Source organism: Myotis daubentonii, chromosome 15, assembly GCF_963259705.1.
Source record: "Myotis daubentonii chromosome 15, mMyoDau2.1, whole genome shotgun sequence".
In the NCBI taxonomy this organism is placed as follows: domain Eukaryota; kingdom Metazoa; phylum Chordata; class Mammalia; order Chiroptera; family Vespertilionidae; genus Myotis; species Myotis daubentonii.
The window spans coordinates 6,655,555-6,673,555 of record NC_081854.1 but is presented as its reverse complement, the minus strand read 5'-3'; the positions used below and the strand labels follow the sequence as shown (position 1 = coordinate 6,673,555).

Here is an 18,001-nt window from a genome sequence, read left to right as displayed (position 1 = left end):
AGCAACCCCCCTCGGCCCCGCCTCCCCGGCCCCCCGCCCGCCCTGATTGGTCGGCCGCCCTGCCCGTCAGCGCCGCCCCCCTCCCCGGGTCTGCAGCAGCTCCGGCCGCCTCGTCGCGCCCCCCCAGCCCCTTCCCCCGCCCCCGCCGCCCCCCCCGGGCCGGTGCAGCCGCTGGCGGGGTCCCCTCCCCCTCCCCCTCTCCCCCCCAGGCCTCGCGCGCCCCGGGACGGCCCCCCCTCTCCCCTCCCCCTCCGCGCCGCCGCTGCCGCGATGCCCCCCCCTGCGCCCGGGGCCCGGCTCCGGCTCCTCGCCGCCGCCGCCCTGGCCGGCCTGGCCGTCATCAGCCGAGGTACCGCAGCGCCGGGGGCGGGGGTCCGGGCGCGGGTCCCGGGCGGGGCGGGGGCTGGGGGGCTGCATCCGCGGGTGGGGAAGGGGACGCCCCGGGACGCCGAGGTCCGGGCCCGGGCGGGGTGCCTCCGGGGCTGGCACGGGGGTCCTCGGACGCCCGGATCGGTGCCCGGGGGGTGGTCCGGTTCTGGGGCGCGAGCCCGGGCCTGGAGGCGGCGGGGCGACCGAGGGTCGGGGACCCTGGCCCCGGCGCGGGGGGGCGGGGTGTGCGGCCCCGGGTCGGGGAGGGGGTCCGCCGCTGAAGTCAGGGTCCCCGGGCAGGATCTCTGAACTGAGTTGGGGCGTCGGGGTCGGGGATGCCCCGTCGGGGGTCGTTCTCTGCGTGGAGACGGCCCTGTGGGGGTCCCGGCCCGAGGGCTGGGGCTGGCGTGGGGGGGCAAAGGCGGGGGATGGGGTCCTCCCGGGGTCGGGGTGAGGAGGGGCCGGGTGTCCCCAGACCTCAGTCCCAGGGCCAGGCAGGCAGGGGTGGGGGCTGGCCTCCCAGCTGGGTCCTGTGGGTTGGGGGGAAGTGTGGTGTTTGGGGGTACAGTTAGGTGCGGGAGTGGGGATCCAGGAAGTTGGGCTGGGGACTCAGAGGTGGGGGCTCTGTCTGAATTCCCGGTTCCCAGGGGGACTGGAGGGTGAGAGAAGGGCAGACTGAGGAGGGAGGAAGGGCTAAGCAGGTCAAGGGTGAATGTCAGCCCTCCCGTGGGGAAGGGGCCTGGGGCTGGCCTGCGGGGCAGGGAGGGGAGAGTGGGGGGGTGCGGGGGGTGCAGGGGGTGCACCGGGCAGTCTCTGGATGGAGGGCGTGTAGCTGGAGCCTGTGTCCTGGGGGTGGAGGGGGGGCTGCCACCCAGGTGGCCTGGCAGATGCCCCTGAGGAGGGAGGGGCGAGCAGGGAGGCAGGGTTAATGCGGGGCGTCTGGAGGGTTCTCCCCAACCCCCAGCCCCCCAGCCCCCAGCCCCCCAGCCCTGCCTCCAAACAAGGGTCACGGAGTCAGGGACACACAGTCAGGGACAGCCTAGAGCCCCCAACAGTCTCAGCCAGGCAGCTGCTCCCCAGGCCTCCCGCCCACACGCACCGGGTCTGGCTCAGCCACATGAACATGTCACTGAGGCCAAGGCCAGCGCACCTGGCCCGGCACCTGCAGCCGCCCCCGGTCATGCCAGCGGGGTGGTCCCGCCAGGAGGGTGGTCATGCCAGCAGGGTGGTCCCGCCAGGAGGGTGGTCCCGCCAGCAGGGCTCTGTGCACGCAGGTCAGGGGTCAGCCAGCCCTCGCAGCCCCGGGGCCCGTGCCCAGCGGGGTCCAGCATCAGTCCCTCCCTGGTGCCGGTCTGACTGCCCACCCGCCTGTCTGTCCATCTCTGTCACTTGTTCTTTGTGTCTCGCTAGCGTCTCAGCCATTTCCGGGGGCTCCCTGGCTCGGGGTGGCATTCCCTGGGTCTGTCTCTCCGTCCCGCTGGTCTCGGCACAATCTCACATCGTCCCTCCTGCCTCTGAAGTGCCCCCCACTGTCACCCCCAGGCCTCTCCGTCCCTGTCCCTTCCTGGCTCTCCCACCAGAGCCTTGGGCCTCGTTTACCTCTGGGAAGTCACATCCCCTTGGGTCCCTGCCGCCTCCTCCCTGTCTCCAGCCTCCTCCCTCTCCTCCCCTCACTCCCTCCCCTCCCCCTTCTCCTCCTCCCACCCTCTCTCTCCTTTTCCTCCCAAAGTAACTTCCCACTTTTCACTTCTCTGGCCCCCAGACTTCCTGGTGCTGACACCTGTGGGGCTGGGAACTTAGTGGGGCCACAGGAGGCTTATGACCCAGGCCCAGTGCCTGCCCACCTCTGGGCCCCGGATTCCCCGTCTGGGAACTGAGGGCTGGGGGGCAGGGGGGCAGGGGGGGCGGGTTGAGCTGGCACAGAACCAGGAGGCAGAAAGCCAGCCACCTGCCCACCCACTGACAGAGTTGGGGCTCCCTGAGAAAAGATACACAAAATCGCCTCTTCTCTCTTCTGTTTTCCAAGTTGCGGGAGGAATGCGTGCAGGTTGCCATCCTCTATACAGCATGTCCCGGCCCCCACCCTCTCCCACCTACGCAGTCGGACACCCAGAGTTCCGCGAGACGGAAACCGGCTGAGCCCCTTTTCTGCCGTTGGCATTTTTCTACTTCTCCGGCATTTTAGATATTGTCCCAGCTGTCATTTTTTTGCCTTTAATTTTTTTTCTCTGTATTAGACAGAGAGGGCAGGGCGGGCCCAGCCACGCGGACCAGGGTCCACCCTGCTTGTCTGGACCGTGGTCTTGGCCTCCTCCCTTCCCGTAGCACATTCTGACTGAGCACAGTCTGTTCCAGGCACTGCCCTCATGGAGCGTGGGACCCAGAGAGATCAAACAACGAACAAAACCTAAAAGCAAGCCAGCAAGTCAATAAATATAGGCCATTTCAGAGAGTGACGGGTAAGTGAGGAAAATTAGGGACGAGCTGGCCACGTGAGCTGTTCAGACGGAAGGGAGCGGAGAAGTCAGAGAACCACAGGGCCAAAGGCGGGAACCAGCGGAAATTTCCAGGGGCCTTCGCTCAGCGTTCGGGCTCCGGGCATCAGGGATGGGAAGGCCCCTGGACTTCCACGGTCAGCAACGAGAAAGAGGGGTCCGGGGGCTTTTCGTTTAGGGAGGCCAGGCCCCACCCCTCTCACCCTCTTCCCTGCCAAAGCCACAAACCCCCTCTCAGTGTGCCACGCCCCCCGACTACCCCTCCCCTGGCTCACACACACTCCTGGGCCTCGGGGTCCCCTCCTGTGGGTCCCAGGACTGTGGAAGCCACGCATCCCCTCATTGTTGGGCCCTAATTTTGACAAAGTTCCTCCCAGGCGCGAAAGGCGGGTCTTATCTCCAACTCAAGGTCACCCAGCTTGTTAGATAGGTACCCCCTTCTGTCTAGGGGAGGGGAATGCACCCACTTTTCACCTTCACCCTTGGATTTATCAAACAGGCATGGGGGCTGCTAGGTTGGACTGGCTGCGACCCATGTGGTCCCTCCGGTCACAACTGGACCCCCAGACAGGCTGGCACCTGCCCCCTAATTACCCCACTGAGCAGCTGTTGGCGGGCACTTAACCAGCGGGCTCTGTAGTGAACCGTTCCTGGAATGACCTCATTTCCTCCCCCACCGCCACCCGATGAGAGAGGCACAACGATCATCCCTGTTCACAGATGGGGAAACTGAGTCCCAGGCAGGCAGAGGAGCTCTTGCAACGCAGAGGCAGAGCTGGGATTTGAACCTGGGCAGCCCAGCTTCCCAGTCTTTTTCAGGCGCCTGCTAAATGCTCGTGTCAGAGCTGACGCCCGCACGACAGGGCATCTGAATGGTCGCCGACTCGGGAGGATGCTGGGCACCGAGCAACTACAACCCAGACGGGCCCTGCCCTTCCCGCTCCCCACCCCCGGGGAGACTGACCCTGGACCAGGGAGAGCAGCAGATGTGGCTTTGGGATAGCGAGCATTTACTGGGCCCTTTCTGCATGCTAAGCACTGAGCCAGACATTTTGCTACTATGTTCCCGGGGACTCCCTCACAAAAGCCGTCAGAGGGAAGAACTGTTCTCATTCTCTCTCTCTCTCTCTAAATATATTTTTATTGATTTCAGAGAGGAAGGCAGAGGGAGAGAGAGATAGAAACATCAATGATGAGAGAGAATCATCCATCGGCTGTCTCTTGCACGCCCCCCACTGGGGATCAAACTGTACCGTCTTGGTTCCTGGGTGGACACTCAACCACTGAGCCACACTCGGCTGGGCTATTTTTCTCTCTTTTACAGACGGGGGAACTGAGACTCAAACTGGTGTGTGTGTGTGTGTGTGTGTGTGTGTGTGTGTGTGTGTGTGTGTGAGGGGGGGGGTCACCGGACAGGAAATGGTGTTGCAGAGATTTCATCTCCCAGCACAGGCTCCTGGGGGCTTTCTTATCCAGTCTCTGGACACCGTCTCTTCCTTCTAGGAACAGGTCCCTGCTCTGAGCTAAGCCCAGCTCTGGGGAACGCGGCCAGGATTCGAGCCCTCGGGGATTTCCTGGTCAGGTGGGGGACCTGTCCCAGCGGAGTCAAAGTTACCCAGTATAGAGGATGAAGACTCTGCTGTGGACAGTCAGTCAGGGAGGTCCTCCTGGAGGAGGGGGCATTTGAGTTTGGGCCCTGAAGGATGAGTAGGAGTTCAAGAGTTGGAGAAGCATGTTGCAGGCATCCACTTATATGCTTCACTCATTCAGCAAATCTTTCCCAAGGCCTTGCCAGGCCAGACCCCGTGCTGGGAGATACTGGGGACACAGACTTGAGTCAGACCCAGGCTCTGCCCTCATGAAACTTGGGATTGCCCTCTGCCAGGCCCCGAGCTGGGCTTGCTGGGGACACAGAGATGGGCTGCCCCGGCTCCTGCCCAGGAGGAGCAGGTTGGGGAGGCAGTTGGCCCTGATCCAGGTGCCCTGATGGACATGAATCCAAAGTTCACCATCTCTCCCAGGAGAGGCCCCGCTATATTGAGTCCCTGAAGAAGTAGAAGTGTTTGATGGGAAACTATGAGGCAGAGGGATGGACCAGGCTGGGCCCCACAGGCACGGAGGGGGGCCAGGCCGGAGAAGGACACCAGAGCCCGCCACCGGGCTGAGGGGCTGGGACTTCGCCCCGATGGCAGCAGGGAGCCACGGGAGGGGCCCGGCAGCTCTGTGCGTTGGAAAGACCCCTCCAGCCAGGCCGTTGTCTGTTTGTACTTCTGTCCGTACTTCTGTCTGCCAGGACAGTTGCCCAGGGTCCTGGCTGCTGGTGCAGGGTCCGCTCCTCGCCCCAGAGCCCTGGTGTGAGGGTCCAGCTCACCCACTGGCTCCTGGCTGGCGCGGGGCTGAGCCCAGGAGCCCTGGTGCCCTCGGAGCTTATGTGGCACCTTGGACAGCTCCCTCCTTAACCGGGCCGGGTGCCCCTCCTTTAAACTGGAACAGTCGCTGCTAAGGGAGGGGGGGTGCCCCCTCTAGGGGGCATTTAGCAGTGACTGGAGGCATTTCTAGTTGTCCCCACCCTGCGGTGGGAGGAGCTACTGGGGTCTAGGGGGTCAAGGCCAGGGTGTTGCTCACCCCCTTCCCTGGGCAGGACGGCCCCACAACGAGGAATCCTCCAGCTGAGCCAGAGGTGCCGCAGGGGAGACACCCTGCCCAGGACATGTGTGACCAGGAGTATGACAAATCCTGTGTGTGTGTGTGTGTGTGTGTGTGTGTGTGTGTGTGTGTGTGTGGCCATGTGTGATCTGATTGTAGGTGACAGCGTGACTACGTGCGCCTGATCCTTGGCCCAGAGCGGCCCCTTTGTAGTTCAGAGGCTGTGACGATGTGGCTGTGACATTGCACAGGCTGTAGCTTCATGCACGACATTCCAGAGGCGAGGAGAGGGGTGTGTGAGCATGGCCCTGGGGCTGGAGGTGTCACACCGGACTAGGCCAGCGTGTGTGTGTGTGTGTGTGTGTGTGTGTGTGTGTGTGTGTGTGTGTGTGTGAAGATGGCCCCCTGGGTAGGGCTGTGGGAGGCTGTTGGTGTCTGTGTAACTGTGTTGTTCTGTACATGGAGGGGGGTGACTCGGGGTGGGATGCGGCTTGGCCTGGGGCTTTCCCCGCGGGGCCTGACTGGGGGTGCCCCTGAGACAGGCTTGTCTTTTCTCGTGACTTTCCGCTGGGTGTGTCCCAGGCGGTGTGGTCACCCTGAGGGGGAACCTGAGCAGGCCCCGCCGCCGTTCACGTGACCGAGTGCGGGATGTGTCCTGGGCCTGGTGTCTGCGTGTGTCCCTGTGCATGCCCATCTGCTCCCAGGGCTGTGTGTGGCCCTGTCCTCCCTGCACAGCTGGGGCGGGCGGGCCCCTCCCTCCATTTAGGACCGCCTGGGCGAGGCCTGGTGAGGGGCTGCCCGCCGTGCTGGCTCTGCCCCAGCCCTGTCCTGAGGGGCTGCTGATGGAGAGGGCCCTGGGGAGTCATCGGGGCAGCACGGGCAATTAATTCATCAGATTAATTAGCTCCTCATCCCGGGGCAGGGCAGAGCCCTCCCTCCCAGGCGTCCAAGGTCATCCGGCCACCTCCTCTCCCCAGCCTGGTGCATCTCCATCCGGCCGCCTCCACTGGCCCAGCCCCCCTCCTGGCTCCCGTCCAGCCCGCTGGCCACGGTCCACGGAGAGATGAATGGGTGGGGGTGGGGGCCCTGCCGGGCAATGGGCCTGCAAGCTGCACTGGAGTGTGCAGGCGGGCATGGGCCTGTGCCGCGAGAGTGCGTCCGGGTGAGCAGGGACACACGGGTGTGTCTGTGTAGACTCGTGTGTCTGTGAAGGTTTGTGTGTGGCTGTGCAGCATGCCTAAGGGTGTGTTTGTGCTAGATGTGTGTGTGTGTGCACGCGCGTGCATGTGCATCTGTGCCTGTATGTCTATGTGCGCATGTGTGGGTGTCGAGTGCATGCAGCCAGCTCCATATGTGTGTGTTTCCATGTATTTCCGAATTAATATGTGTGTGTGTCTGCATGTGTTGGTTGCATAGGTACATGCTTCTGTGTGTACTAGTATGTGTGTATCTGTGTACTCATGCGTCTGAATATGTGTGCCCATGTCCGTCTGTGTGTGTGTGTATGTGTGCATCTGTGGATGTGCTTGTTGCATTTGTGTACGTGTGTCTGCCCATAGTATATGTATCTGTGCATTTTTAATCTGTGCATGGGTCTCTTCACTGTGAATACCTATGTGTGCCTGTGCATACATGTGTGTGCATTTGTGTATGTTCACATGTGTCTGTGCATGTATACATACCTGTGTGTATATGTATGTGTCTCTGTAAGCAGTACCTGTGAATGTATATGTTTGAACATGTGTGTTTGGTGTACATGTGCCTTGCATACATGTGTGTTCGTGTGCGATGCTTGGGGTGGGTCTCAGTGTCTCTGGAGGGGGTAGGTTTGTGTGTCCCGGCCTGTCTGAGTCAGGGTGGGCTTGTGGGAAGATACATGTGTGCGTGTCCTCTCTGAGTGTGTCTGCCGTGTGCGTTTCTGGAATCATCAGTGAACATGTGTGTGTTGGGTGTGGAGAATGTCTGTGTCTGCGAGGGCACACGTGTGTGTGTGTGCGTGTGTGTGTGTGCACAGGCACAGTGCCCGCTGTGCTGAGCTGGCCCCCACCCACAGGGCTGCTGTCCCAGAGCCTGGAGTTCAGCTCTCCCGCCGACAACTACACAGTGTGCGAAGGCGACAATGCCACCCTCAGGTACGGGCCTCGGGCTGCGGGCCTGCCTCTCCCCTTCCCTGGGGAACACAGTCCCGGCCTGACACAGCCGTGCTCCTGTCAGGAGAGGCCTCAGGGTGCAGGCTCTGGGCCTCAGTGTCCCTGTCTGTCAAACGGGCGGGGGCGTGGTAACCACTGTGTCCTTTGTTGCGGGAGTCGAGGTTCTGTACACACCCCCCGAGCGAGAGAGCAGCACACTGTGGCTGCTGAGTCAAGGAGAGCCAGGTCACCATTCCCAGACCTCGGCCTCTGCCCACTCTGGGTTCCTGTCCCCTCTCTTGGGTCCCTGTCCCCTCCCTCTGGGACCTTCTCTCTCTCTCTTTCTCAGACTCTGTCCCCTGCTCTCTGGGTCTCTATACACCCCCCTCCCTCTGGGTCTCTGTCCCCTGCTCTCTGGGTCCCTGTTCCCCTCTCTCTGGTTCTCTATACCCCCCTCTCTCAGGTCCCTGTCCCCTCCCTCTGGGACTCTCTCTCTCTCTCTCTCTCTCTCTCTGTCTCTGCCCCCTGCTCTCTGGGCCCCTGTCCCCCTCTCTCTGCATCCCTGCCCCTCTCTCTCCGGACTGCTATCCCCCTCTCTCTATGTCCCTCATCTTGATGCATCTCTGTCCCTCGCTCCCAGAGTGCCCGCCCTCCTCTTTCTGGGTCTCTGGCACAACAGTCACTTCATCACCGGCAGCCACCACTCCATGCTCACTTGAGCTCACAACTCTCCCTCTCGGGCCTCAGTTCTCCCACCTGTAAAGTGGGCACAGTCACCTCTGCCTCCCAGGGCAGGGCTCCCGTGGGACCTGGAGGTGGAGTGGGCCTCCCCCCAGTCCCAGTCCCTCCCAGCCCCTGCGATGGGAGAACCTGGAGGACCAGGCTGGCGGCGGGGGGGAAGGGCGGGGGGTAGCGGGGGACCCGGGGAGACAAGAACCTTCCTCCCCTCCGCCTCCCGCAGCTGCTTCATCGACGAGCACGTGACCCGCGTGGCCTGGCTGAACCGCTCCAACATCCTGTACGCGGGCAACGACCGCTGGACCAGCGACCCGCGGGTGCGGCTGCTCATCAACACGCCCGAGGAGTTCTCCATCCTCATCACCCAGGTGGGGCTGGGCGACGAGGGCCTCTACACCTGCTCCTTCCAGACCCGCCACCAGCCCTACACCACTCAGGTCTACCTCATCGTGCACGGTGAGCGCGGGGGCGGGGCCGGGCGCCGGGGGCGGGGCCGGGCGGGGCGGGGGCGGGGCGCCATCCAGGCTCCGCCCACCCGGGAGGCAGGCACAGCCCTGCCCTTGCGGATTTCAGCCAAGTGGGAGGGGCAGGCACGCAGACAGCGGCCCTTCTGCCTGGCAGCTTCTAAGACAGGAGAGCTGCAGGGCGAGGGGAAGGTGCGCTCACCGGAAGATCCTAGTGTCACTGGCTTAGCCCCATTTATTGAGCACCTACTGTGTGCAAGCATTTGCTCCAAACTCAGGAGAGAGGAGGAGCCCGTCTGGCTGCTCCCAGGCCTTTGGAGCTGACTTTCCAAGGAGAGGCGGCTTCCCAGACATGATGTCTGAGCTGAGATATCAGCCAGGTGCAGAGCTGGTACCGGGAAGGAGCGCCAGGCACGGGCGCCCAGGGAGGACATGAGTCAGGGGTGCCGGGAGGGGCCTGGCATGGCAGGATGCATCAGAATTCAGAGTGGGCGAGAGGGGGCCGGAGAGGGTCACAGAGCGGGCAGGAGGGAGAGCGAGGGATGAGGCTGCCTCGTGTGCCATCAGAAATGGGCTGGAGGGAGGGAGCATTCGCGGAGACCGGAACCCAGGCACAGGGACAGCCCAGCCGGGCCAGGACAAACCCCACTTGGGAGCCGGACCGACCGCCTGGCTCCGGCCTCAGCACCACCACCAGCTGACGGGGCCCTGAGCAGGGGCGTCTCGGACCCCTCACATGCATCTCTGTCTTTCCCTCTCTCTCCCACTCTCTCTAAAAATCAATGGAAAAATATCCTTGGGTCAGGATTAAGTAAATAAATAAATAAATAAATGAAAATAAATAAGTAAATAAATAGCCCAACCCCTTTTGGCTCAGTGGATAGAGCATCAGCCTGCAGACTGAAAGGTCCCCAGTTGGATTCCCCAGTTCAAGGGCACATGCCCGGGTTGCAGGCTCAATCCCCAGTAGGGGGCGTGCAGGAGGCAGCCGGTCAATGATTCTCTCTCATTCATTGATGTTTCTATCTCTCTTCTCCCACCCTCTCCCATCCTCTCTGAAATCAATAAAAATACATTAAAAAATAATAAATAAATAAATAATAAGTAATAAAATAAAAAACATCTACATGTGTCAGAATTGCTGGACACAGCCACATCTACCCCAGAGGGAGGGTGGCCGTGAGGGTTTCATAAGCTAATTTTTGCAAATCACTGAGAAGAGGGTTTACCACACCATAAGCACCCGGTGAGCATTTGTAAAATGAGCTATTTTTAAAAAATAGCCTTAACGGGTTTGGCTCAGTGGATAGAGCGTCAGCCTGTGAATTCAAGGGTCCCAGGTTTGATTCCGGTCAAGCATGTACCTTGGTTGCGGACACATCCCCAGTAGGGAGTGTGCAGGAGGCTGCTGGTTGATGTTTCTCTCTCATCGATGTTTCTAGCTCTCTATCCCTCTCCCTTCCTGTCTGTAAAAAATCAATAAAATATATTAAAAATAATAATAACAAATGAATAAAAATAGAGATGGGGAGAGAGAAAGTCAGAACAGAAGATAGAAAAGCCAAGTTAGGATGAAGGCAGAGAGAGACAGAGCCTGGAAAGAGTGAGGAAGACAGAAGTTAGACATGAAGCCAGATCCACAGGAAGGGAAAACCAGAGAAATCTTACAGCAAGACAGGGAATGTCAGCTGGACGCCTGGGTCTGAGGGAGGAGGGGCTGGGGGCCTGGACTCCGGGGTCCTGGGAGCCCGTACCAGCCTGTGGCTGACCTCTCCCCCTCCCCCGCAGTCCCTGCCCGCATCGTGAACATCTCCTCGCCTGTGACGGTGAATGAGGGGGGCAACGTGAACCTGCTTTGCCTGGCTGTGGGGCGGCCGGAGCCTACAGTCACCTGGAGGCAACTTCGAGGTGAGGACCTCACCCCTGGCCCATAGCCCCTTCTCCTGCTCCACAGTTTGGGCCCGTTTCCCCATGTCCCTGGCCGGATGTCCAGAGCCCTCCGTTCCCCCAGCTGTGATCCCCGTCACCCTTGTGATGACTTGATTTTCCCCTCCCACACCATCCCCTTACTTCCCCGGCAGACCTCAGATCCTGGGCCACACCCTCCACATCATCCATTAGATTCCAGCCGTGCCCCTCCTCCCCTCCCTTCACCCTGTCCCTACCCCAGTATCCGCACGGTCTTCCCCACCAGCCACAGGATTCTCCTGGACTCAGGTCCCTATACTATTGGAAGGCCGGCCCCAGGTCACGGCCAGTGGCCCCACCCACATTCCCGCCTCCTGGTCACCTGGGATGCTCCAGCCAAGCAGTTTCCAAAGTGTGTTCCCAGAAATGGCAGCTTCAGCATCACCTGGGAACTTGCCAGAAAAGCACCATCCTGGTCCCATCCCAGACCAGACGACTAGAAATCTCCCCCATCTCCATCACCATCACCATCACCATCTCCATCAACATGTCCATCACCATCACCATCTCCATCACCATCACCATCTCCATCACCATCACCATCTCCATCAACATCTCCATCTCCATCATCATCTCCATCACTATCACCATCTCCATCATCTCCATCATCTCCATCTCCATCACCATCACCATCTCCATCAACATGTCCATCACCATCACCATCTCCATCACCATCACCATCTCCATCACCATCACCATCTCCATCAACATCTCCATCTCCATCATCATCTCCATCACTATCACCATCTCCATCATCTCCATCTCCATCACCATCACCATCTCCATCAACATGTCCATCACCATCTCCATCACCATCACCATCTCCATCAACATGTCCATCACCATCACCATCACCATCTCCATCAACATGTCTATCTCCATCATCATCTCCATCACTATTACCATCTCCATCACCATCTCCATCACCATCATCACCTCCATCTCCATCACCATCTCCATCTCCATCACCATCTCCATCACCATCATCATCTCCATCACCATCTCCATCAACATGTCCATCACCATCACCATCACCATCTCCATCACCATCATCACCTTCATCTCCATCATCATCTCCATCTCCATCTCCATCACCATCATCATCTCCATCTCCATCACCATCTCCATCACCATCATCACCTCCATCATCATCTCCATCACCATCATTACCTCCATCTCCATCACCATCTCCATCACCATCTCCATCACCATCATCACCTTCATCTCCATCATCATCTCCATCTCCATCTCCATCACCATCATCATCTCCATCTCCATCACCATCTCCATCACCATCATCATCTCCATCCATCTCCATCACCATCTCCATGCTTTAACAAGCCCTTTAGGTGATTCCGATGGTAAAGCTGAGAACCACTCCCTAGGCTACCCCCAAACATAGACCCAAGCTGCCTGAGTGTGACTTCCCAGATCCAACATCTCCCTTTTTACCTGGATCTCACCACCAATTCCCAGATCCCTGGATCCTGGGTCTTTGGAGGCCACTGGTGCCAATCACTGGACACCCTGAGAGGCCAGAACCCAATAACTAAGTGTCAGATCCCTGATCCTCCTCCAGTGGGTCATCTGAACCCCACAATCCTGGTCTAAGGTCCTATTTTCCCAGGTGCCCTAAGTCCCAAAGGGTCTCTGAGCCCAGATCTATCATAAGACCCACGTATCCAGATTATTGATCCTAATCACCAGATCCCTAGTCTGTGAACCCCAAGAGCTAGATCAATGAACTTGGGACCCTCCCCCAGCGGGTCTGTATTTCCTGGATCTTTCTGAGCCCCAAGATCCTGGGATTCTCCCCCACGGGGTCCTCTGAGCCCCGTGATCTGAGTCATGTGCTCCCAGATTCCTGAATCCCCTGCACCCCCAAATTCTAGGACCCTCCCCACTGGTCTCCAGTTACTAAGCCCAGATCTCACTCCCTGCCCCACCCCTAGCAGGAGGTCCCAGCGCCTCCCTTCCCCTCCCCACCCCCAGGCCCCGCCTATCTCCCATTGGCCCCGGGCACTCCGGCCCTGCGGTGCCCGCCCCGCTGATGTGTGTCCGTGTTGTGCCCGTGTTGTCCCGTGTTAAGTGTTTGTGTCCGGCCCTGCCCCCTCCCTTCCCAACCTCCACAGACGGCTTCACCTCAGAGGGCGAGATCCTAGAGATTTCCGACATCCAGCGGGGCCAGGCCGGGGAGTACGAGTGCGTGACTCACAACGGGGTCAACTCGGCGCCTGACAGCCGCCGCGTGCTGGTCACCGTCAACTGTGAGACCCGGGCCCTGCGCGCGGAAGGGAGGGCGCGCCCTGGGTCCCCGGGCCAGAGGTCCTGAGGGAGGAGAGGTTGGGGGGCCTGGGCTCCGGGGAGGGAGGGAGGCGGGGGCTGGGAGAATCCGCTGATCTCCGCCCGTCGCCAGATCCTCCCACCATCACGGACGTGACCAGCGCCCGCACGGCCCCGGGCCGGGCCGCCCTCCTGCGCTGCGAGGCCATGGCGGTGCCCCCGGCTGACTTCCAGTGGTTCAAGGACGACAGGCTGTGAGGACGGCGCCGGCCCCGGGGCGGGCGCGGATGCGGGAGGACGGGAGGGGGAGGGGGCGGTGCCCGGGAGAGGCGCACAGTCCTCCGTCCTGAGAACCGAGGGGCGGGTCCAGCGTTTATAGTCATGGGTCCGCGTCCCCGGAGCGGAGCGAGCTCGGGGGACTTGCTGGAAGCTTGCGCCCCGCGGTGATGAATGCTGGGCTCCATCTCCTGGGGCCGTTCGGGGAGGAGGTCGGGTCGCTGCGGGGCCAGCGGGGTCCCGGAGTCTCTAGAGATGGGGGAGTCCAGTGTCCCGGGGGGGAGGGCGGGCAGGGGTGCCTGGAGAGGGGCGGCAGTGGCCCGGGATCCTTGGCCTGGAGGCTGGGTGTGTGTGCGCGCTCGCGTGTGTGCACGTGTGTGTGTGTGTGTGTGTGTGTGTGTGTGTGTGTGTGTGTGTCTGGGGTCTCCGGGGACTTGGGGAGCCTGAGAGTCGAGGGCCTGGCTCTGCGCCCCGAGGGGTCACGGCCCGCCCCCTGGCCCGGGTCCCCGCAGGCTGAGCAGCGGCGCGGCCGAGGGCCTGAAGGTGCAGACGGAGCGCACCCGCTCGATGCTACTCTTCGCCAACGTGAGCGCCCGGCACTACGGCAACTACACGTGTCGCGCCGCCAACCGGCTCGGAGCGTCCAGCGCCTCCATGCGGCTCCTGCGTGCGTCTGAGCGCCGGGCGGCGGGGGGCGGGGCTGTGATCGAGTGGGCGTGGCCTGGGCGGGGGAGTGGGCGGGGTCTGGGCGGGGGAGACGCCCTGAACGCCCCAGACTCACTCAGATCTTCGGGAAGAGAAGGGCGCTGGGACTCCAGCAAGATAACCGAACAAGAAACCGATCCCTTCAATGATGATCGATTCTCTGGGCATTAGGCGCTGCGGCACAGCAGTGCGTGGGAGACAAGATGTAGGGGCTCACAGAATTTATGGTCTAGTAGTAGCAGAAAAGCAATAAACAAGTAGACACATCAATAAAATGAAAAGCAAACGCACATACACATAACTAAGCCAAAAATAACAGGATTGGGGATGGTAGCATTAGAGAACTCACCAGAGGAAGCTTCCTGGAGGGGGGTAACCTTTTTTTTTTTTTAATCCTCACCCAAGGATATTTTTCCATTGATTTGAGGGAGTGGAAGGGAGAGGGAAAGACAGAGAAATATGGAGGTGAGAGAGACACATGGATTGGTTGCCTCCTGTAGGAGCCCATACCAGGGCCCAGGCCGGGGAGGAGCCTGCAACCTGGGCACGTGCCCTTGACCGGAATCCAACCTGGGACCCTTCCGTCCATCCACAAGCTGACGCTGTATCCACTGAGCCAAACCAGCTAGGGCAAGGGGGGTAACCTTTGAACTGAGACCCGAGTGGTAAGCAGCAGCCAGCTGGGCCTGGGCCTGCGGGAAGGGCTTTGCAGGCAGGGAACAGAGCTTGCAAAGAGGCACAGCAGGAGGCCAGCATGACCTGAGCAGGGTGATCCTGGGACCTGAGGCTACAGAGGAAGGGGGAGCCAGGCCCCTGGGCCATGGTCAAGATTTCGGGTTTTATTCTACTTCAGGGCGAGGCTGCTGGAGGCTGTTAAGCAAGGGGGTGGCATGTGGCTGATGCTTCTCAAAAGAATCACATTAACTGCTATTCTAGGAATGGGCTTTGTGTGTGTGTGTGTGTGTGTGTGTGTGTGTGTGTGTGTGTGTGTGTGTAGGGGGCAGATGGAGGCAAGGAGAGCAGACAGGAGGCTACTGCACTAATCCAGGCTGGGAGCTGGAGGAGGGGGCGGGGGGTGGAGAAGGTGGCAAAAGTGTCTTCATCAGGGAGATGTTTTGGGAGGTGGAGGGAAGCGGGAAGTAGAAGCCAGGTGATTCCAAAGTTGGCTTGAGCCTCTGGGTGGTGGGAGGTAGTTGTGAAACATTGAAATGGAGAGGTCGTGGGGGCTGGGGCAGGGCCGAAGCCGGCCAGTCTGGGGGGGGACAGAGGTCAGGAGGGCAGTTTCGGACGAGCTGCCTGTACGATGCCTGGTGGCGGTTCCGGATAGACGGAAACTGTGTGACCGGAAGACAGACACGGAGGGCCCCAGGCTGACGAAAAAGAGGGGGAGATGTGAGAAAAACGGGGACATAAGAGAGACAGCCAAATGCTCCAAGAGAGCTGAGACTCGACACAGAAGAGCGCCCTGGCCGGGCGGCTAAGTTGGTGAAACATCCACGCACTCAAGGGTCCCTGGTTCCATTTCCAGTCAAGGCACCTGCCCAGATTGTGGGTCCATCCCCGGTCAGGGCACAGAAGGAAGGCAACCGATTGGTGTTTCTCTCTCTCTCTCCCTCTCCCTTCCTCTCTAAAATCAATGTAAAACAATACAAAGCCAAACAAAATCTGAAGAGCAGTCACACGGAGTGCAAGGCTCAGAAAGGCTCAAAGTAGACCCTCAGGGACTCGGGAGAGACATGCAGGGCCTCCTCCTTCCAGGCCGCCTCCCGTGACTCTCTCTCTCTCTCTCTCTCTCTCTCTCTCTCTCTCTCTCTCTCTCTCCCCCCCCCCCCCAGGCCCAGGCTCCGTGGAGAACTCAGCCCCAAGGCCCCCCGGGCCCCTGGCCCTCCTCTCTGCCCTGGGCTGGCTGTGGTGGAGGATGTAGGAAGAACACAGTGCAGCTCGCCTCCCCCTGCGGGGACCCGAGGCCGAGAGCGAGAGAGAACGGGGGAGCAAGCGGCGTGGGTCTCGAAGGGGCGGAAGAGCTCTCGGCGACCGAGGAAGAAGAAAGGAGGAGGAGGAGGAGGGAGAAGCAAGATCTTTAGAGAACCCATCACTGTGAGGGATAACGCAAAATTATGCATCTTTCTACAGCCATTCTCGCCACCGTTCACGTTTCTGATTGTGACTCACCCCCCGCCACTCCCACCCCTCTCTTAGCTCAGGCTGGCACCCGGATCGCATGTGGGTAGTGGGTGTGCGCGTGTGCGTGTGCGCCTGCACGTGTGTGTGTACCGTATGTGTGCATGGGAGTGGGTGGGCAGGGTGGGGGAGGGGAGCTCCGACCTTCCCTCCCCGACACCCCCACGTCCACTCTGCCCCAACCCTGCTGCCTCTCCCCCAGGGCTGGAGGTAGGTATGGGGGCTTCGTGGCAGAAGCTGTGAGGGGAGCTTGTCCCAGCCCCTGCTTTCCCAGTGTATGCACGCACACCCCCCTCCCCTCCTCCCCGTGGAAGAGGTGTCCCCTGGGCGGGTTGGCGGCGGGGAGAGGTGTCAGGCTGTCGTTCAGCCTCTGTGAGCAGGTGGGGGGTCTCCATCTGGGCTCCGGGTCCCCCTGCTGTCAACCCCCAACTGCCTGCAGCCCAGGCTCCATCGCTGGCTCGGCGGCCTGAGACCTCCCACCTTCCCCGTCCCTGGACTTTCTCGGCCCCTCCTGGGCCAACCGGTGCTTCCATCCAACTGTCAGGCTGGTGTCTGGCCACCTGTCTGTCTCAGCGCTTTGCCCGCCCCCACCCCTCGCCCCTTGGCCACCTGCAGTGCCAACCAGCTGCCCTCCGCGACCCTGCAGCCGCCCACACCCATGGGTCTGCTGGTCTCCTCCTCCCTGGCTGCCTCTCCACCAACTGCACCTCCCAAAGGCTGACCTGACCGCGCACGCGCGTGTACACACACACACACACACACACACACACACACACACACACACACCAGCGATGGACCAGCAATAGCCCCCTGGCTCCAGCTGAAGCCAGTGACCAGCTGTGGTTCCCCTGAGGGTGGGCACCCGTTGTCAGGAGGCAGCGCTGAGGGGCTGTAGCCTCTGGTTGTAGGAACACCCCACCCCGACATCCGGAGCCCGGACCAAGATGGAGTCGCCAGCTCCGACTCCCAGGAGACCCTCTGCAAACACCCACCCTGAGCCACACCACCCAGCGTTTGGGGGGGTTGGGGGTCGAGGACAGAGCAGGGGCAGGGGGGCAAGGGCAGTGACTGTACCTCAGACAGGGGCGTGGGCCCCATCCCACATTGTCTTCCATTCCCAGGGTCCGAGGGGATGGGGATGGGAGGGGGAGGGAGGCCAGGGAGGGGGAGGGCGGGCCCTGGGGGCCGTGTGTTCCGATTCATGGGGAGTGTTGAGACCACCACACCAATAAACGCCTTTTTCCAAAGTCTCCGCCTGCGGGTGTCAACGTCATTAAAGGATTCGGGTGCGGGGAGGTCAAAGGTCATGGCCATTGGTGGTGCCCCCCAGCATCACTTCCACTGTCTCCTTTCTCTTGGGGAGATTTGGAATTGGCCTGGCACCGAGTAGAAGGCCCAGAGAAACTGAGTCCATGGTGACATCATTTGAGCTGCTGGATCAAACCGTACCTGATGCCCACCTTCACTTACACAAGCCAAGTCCCCTATATGTTTAAGCCGATTTGTGTTAAGTTTTCTCTCTCTGGTGATCGAAAAAGAAATGGCAACTCTAACTGATATAAAAGAAGAGCTATGGAGGGTCCAGGTACCCAGGACTCCAGCCCTCAGCTCTTCAACATGAGGCCTATTTCCCAAAGGCCTCCTGCACCCCAACCTTTAACCAGAAGGCCTCACCTCCTCTCCTTCCCTGAGACAGACGCTGGTGGCCTGTGCTTTCATTATTTGCTTCCTTTTTCTCTGCTGTCAG

The 18,001-nt window shown here is 60.7% G+C and overlaps 1 protein-coding gene across 1 annotated transcript; it reads left to right on the top strand.

The window, feature by feature from the left end:
• Positions 1–231: 231 nt before the first annotated feature.
• IGLON5 (IgLON family member 5) lies at positions 232–17,410 on the top strand. The gene is made up of 8 exons (XM_059665850.1): positions 232–349; positions 7,564–7,642; positions 8,601–8,833; positions 10,630–10,749; positions 12,942–13,076; positions 13,226–13,346; positions 13,881–14,035; positions 15,909–17,410. The coding sequence occupies exons 1-8, from the start codon at positions 271–273 to the stop codon at positions 15,995–15,997; spliced, it is 1,011 nt and encodes a 336-aa protein (XP_059521833.1). The 5' UTR covers positions 232–270; the 3' UTR covers positions 15,998–17,410.
• Positions 17,411–18,001: the final 591 nt, after the last annotated feature.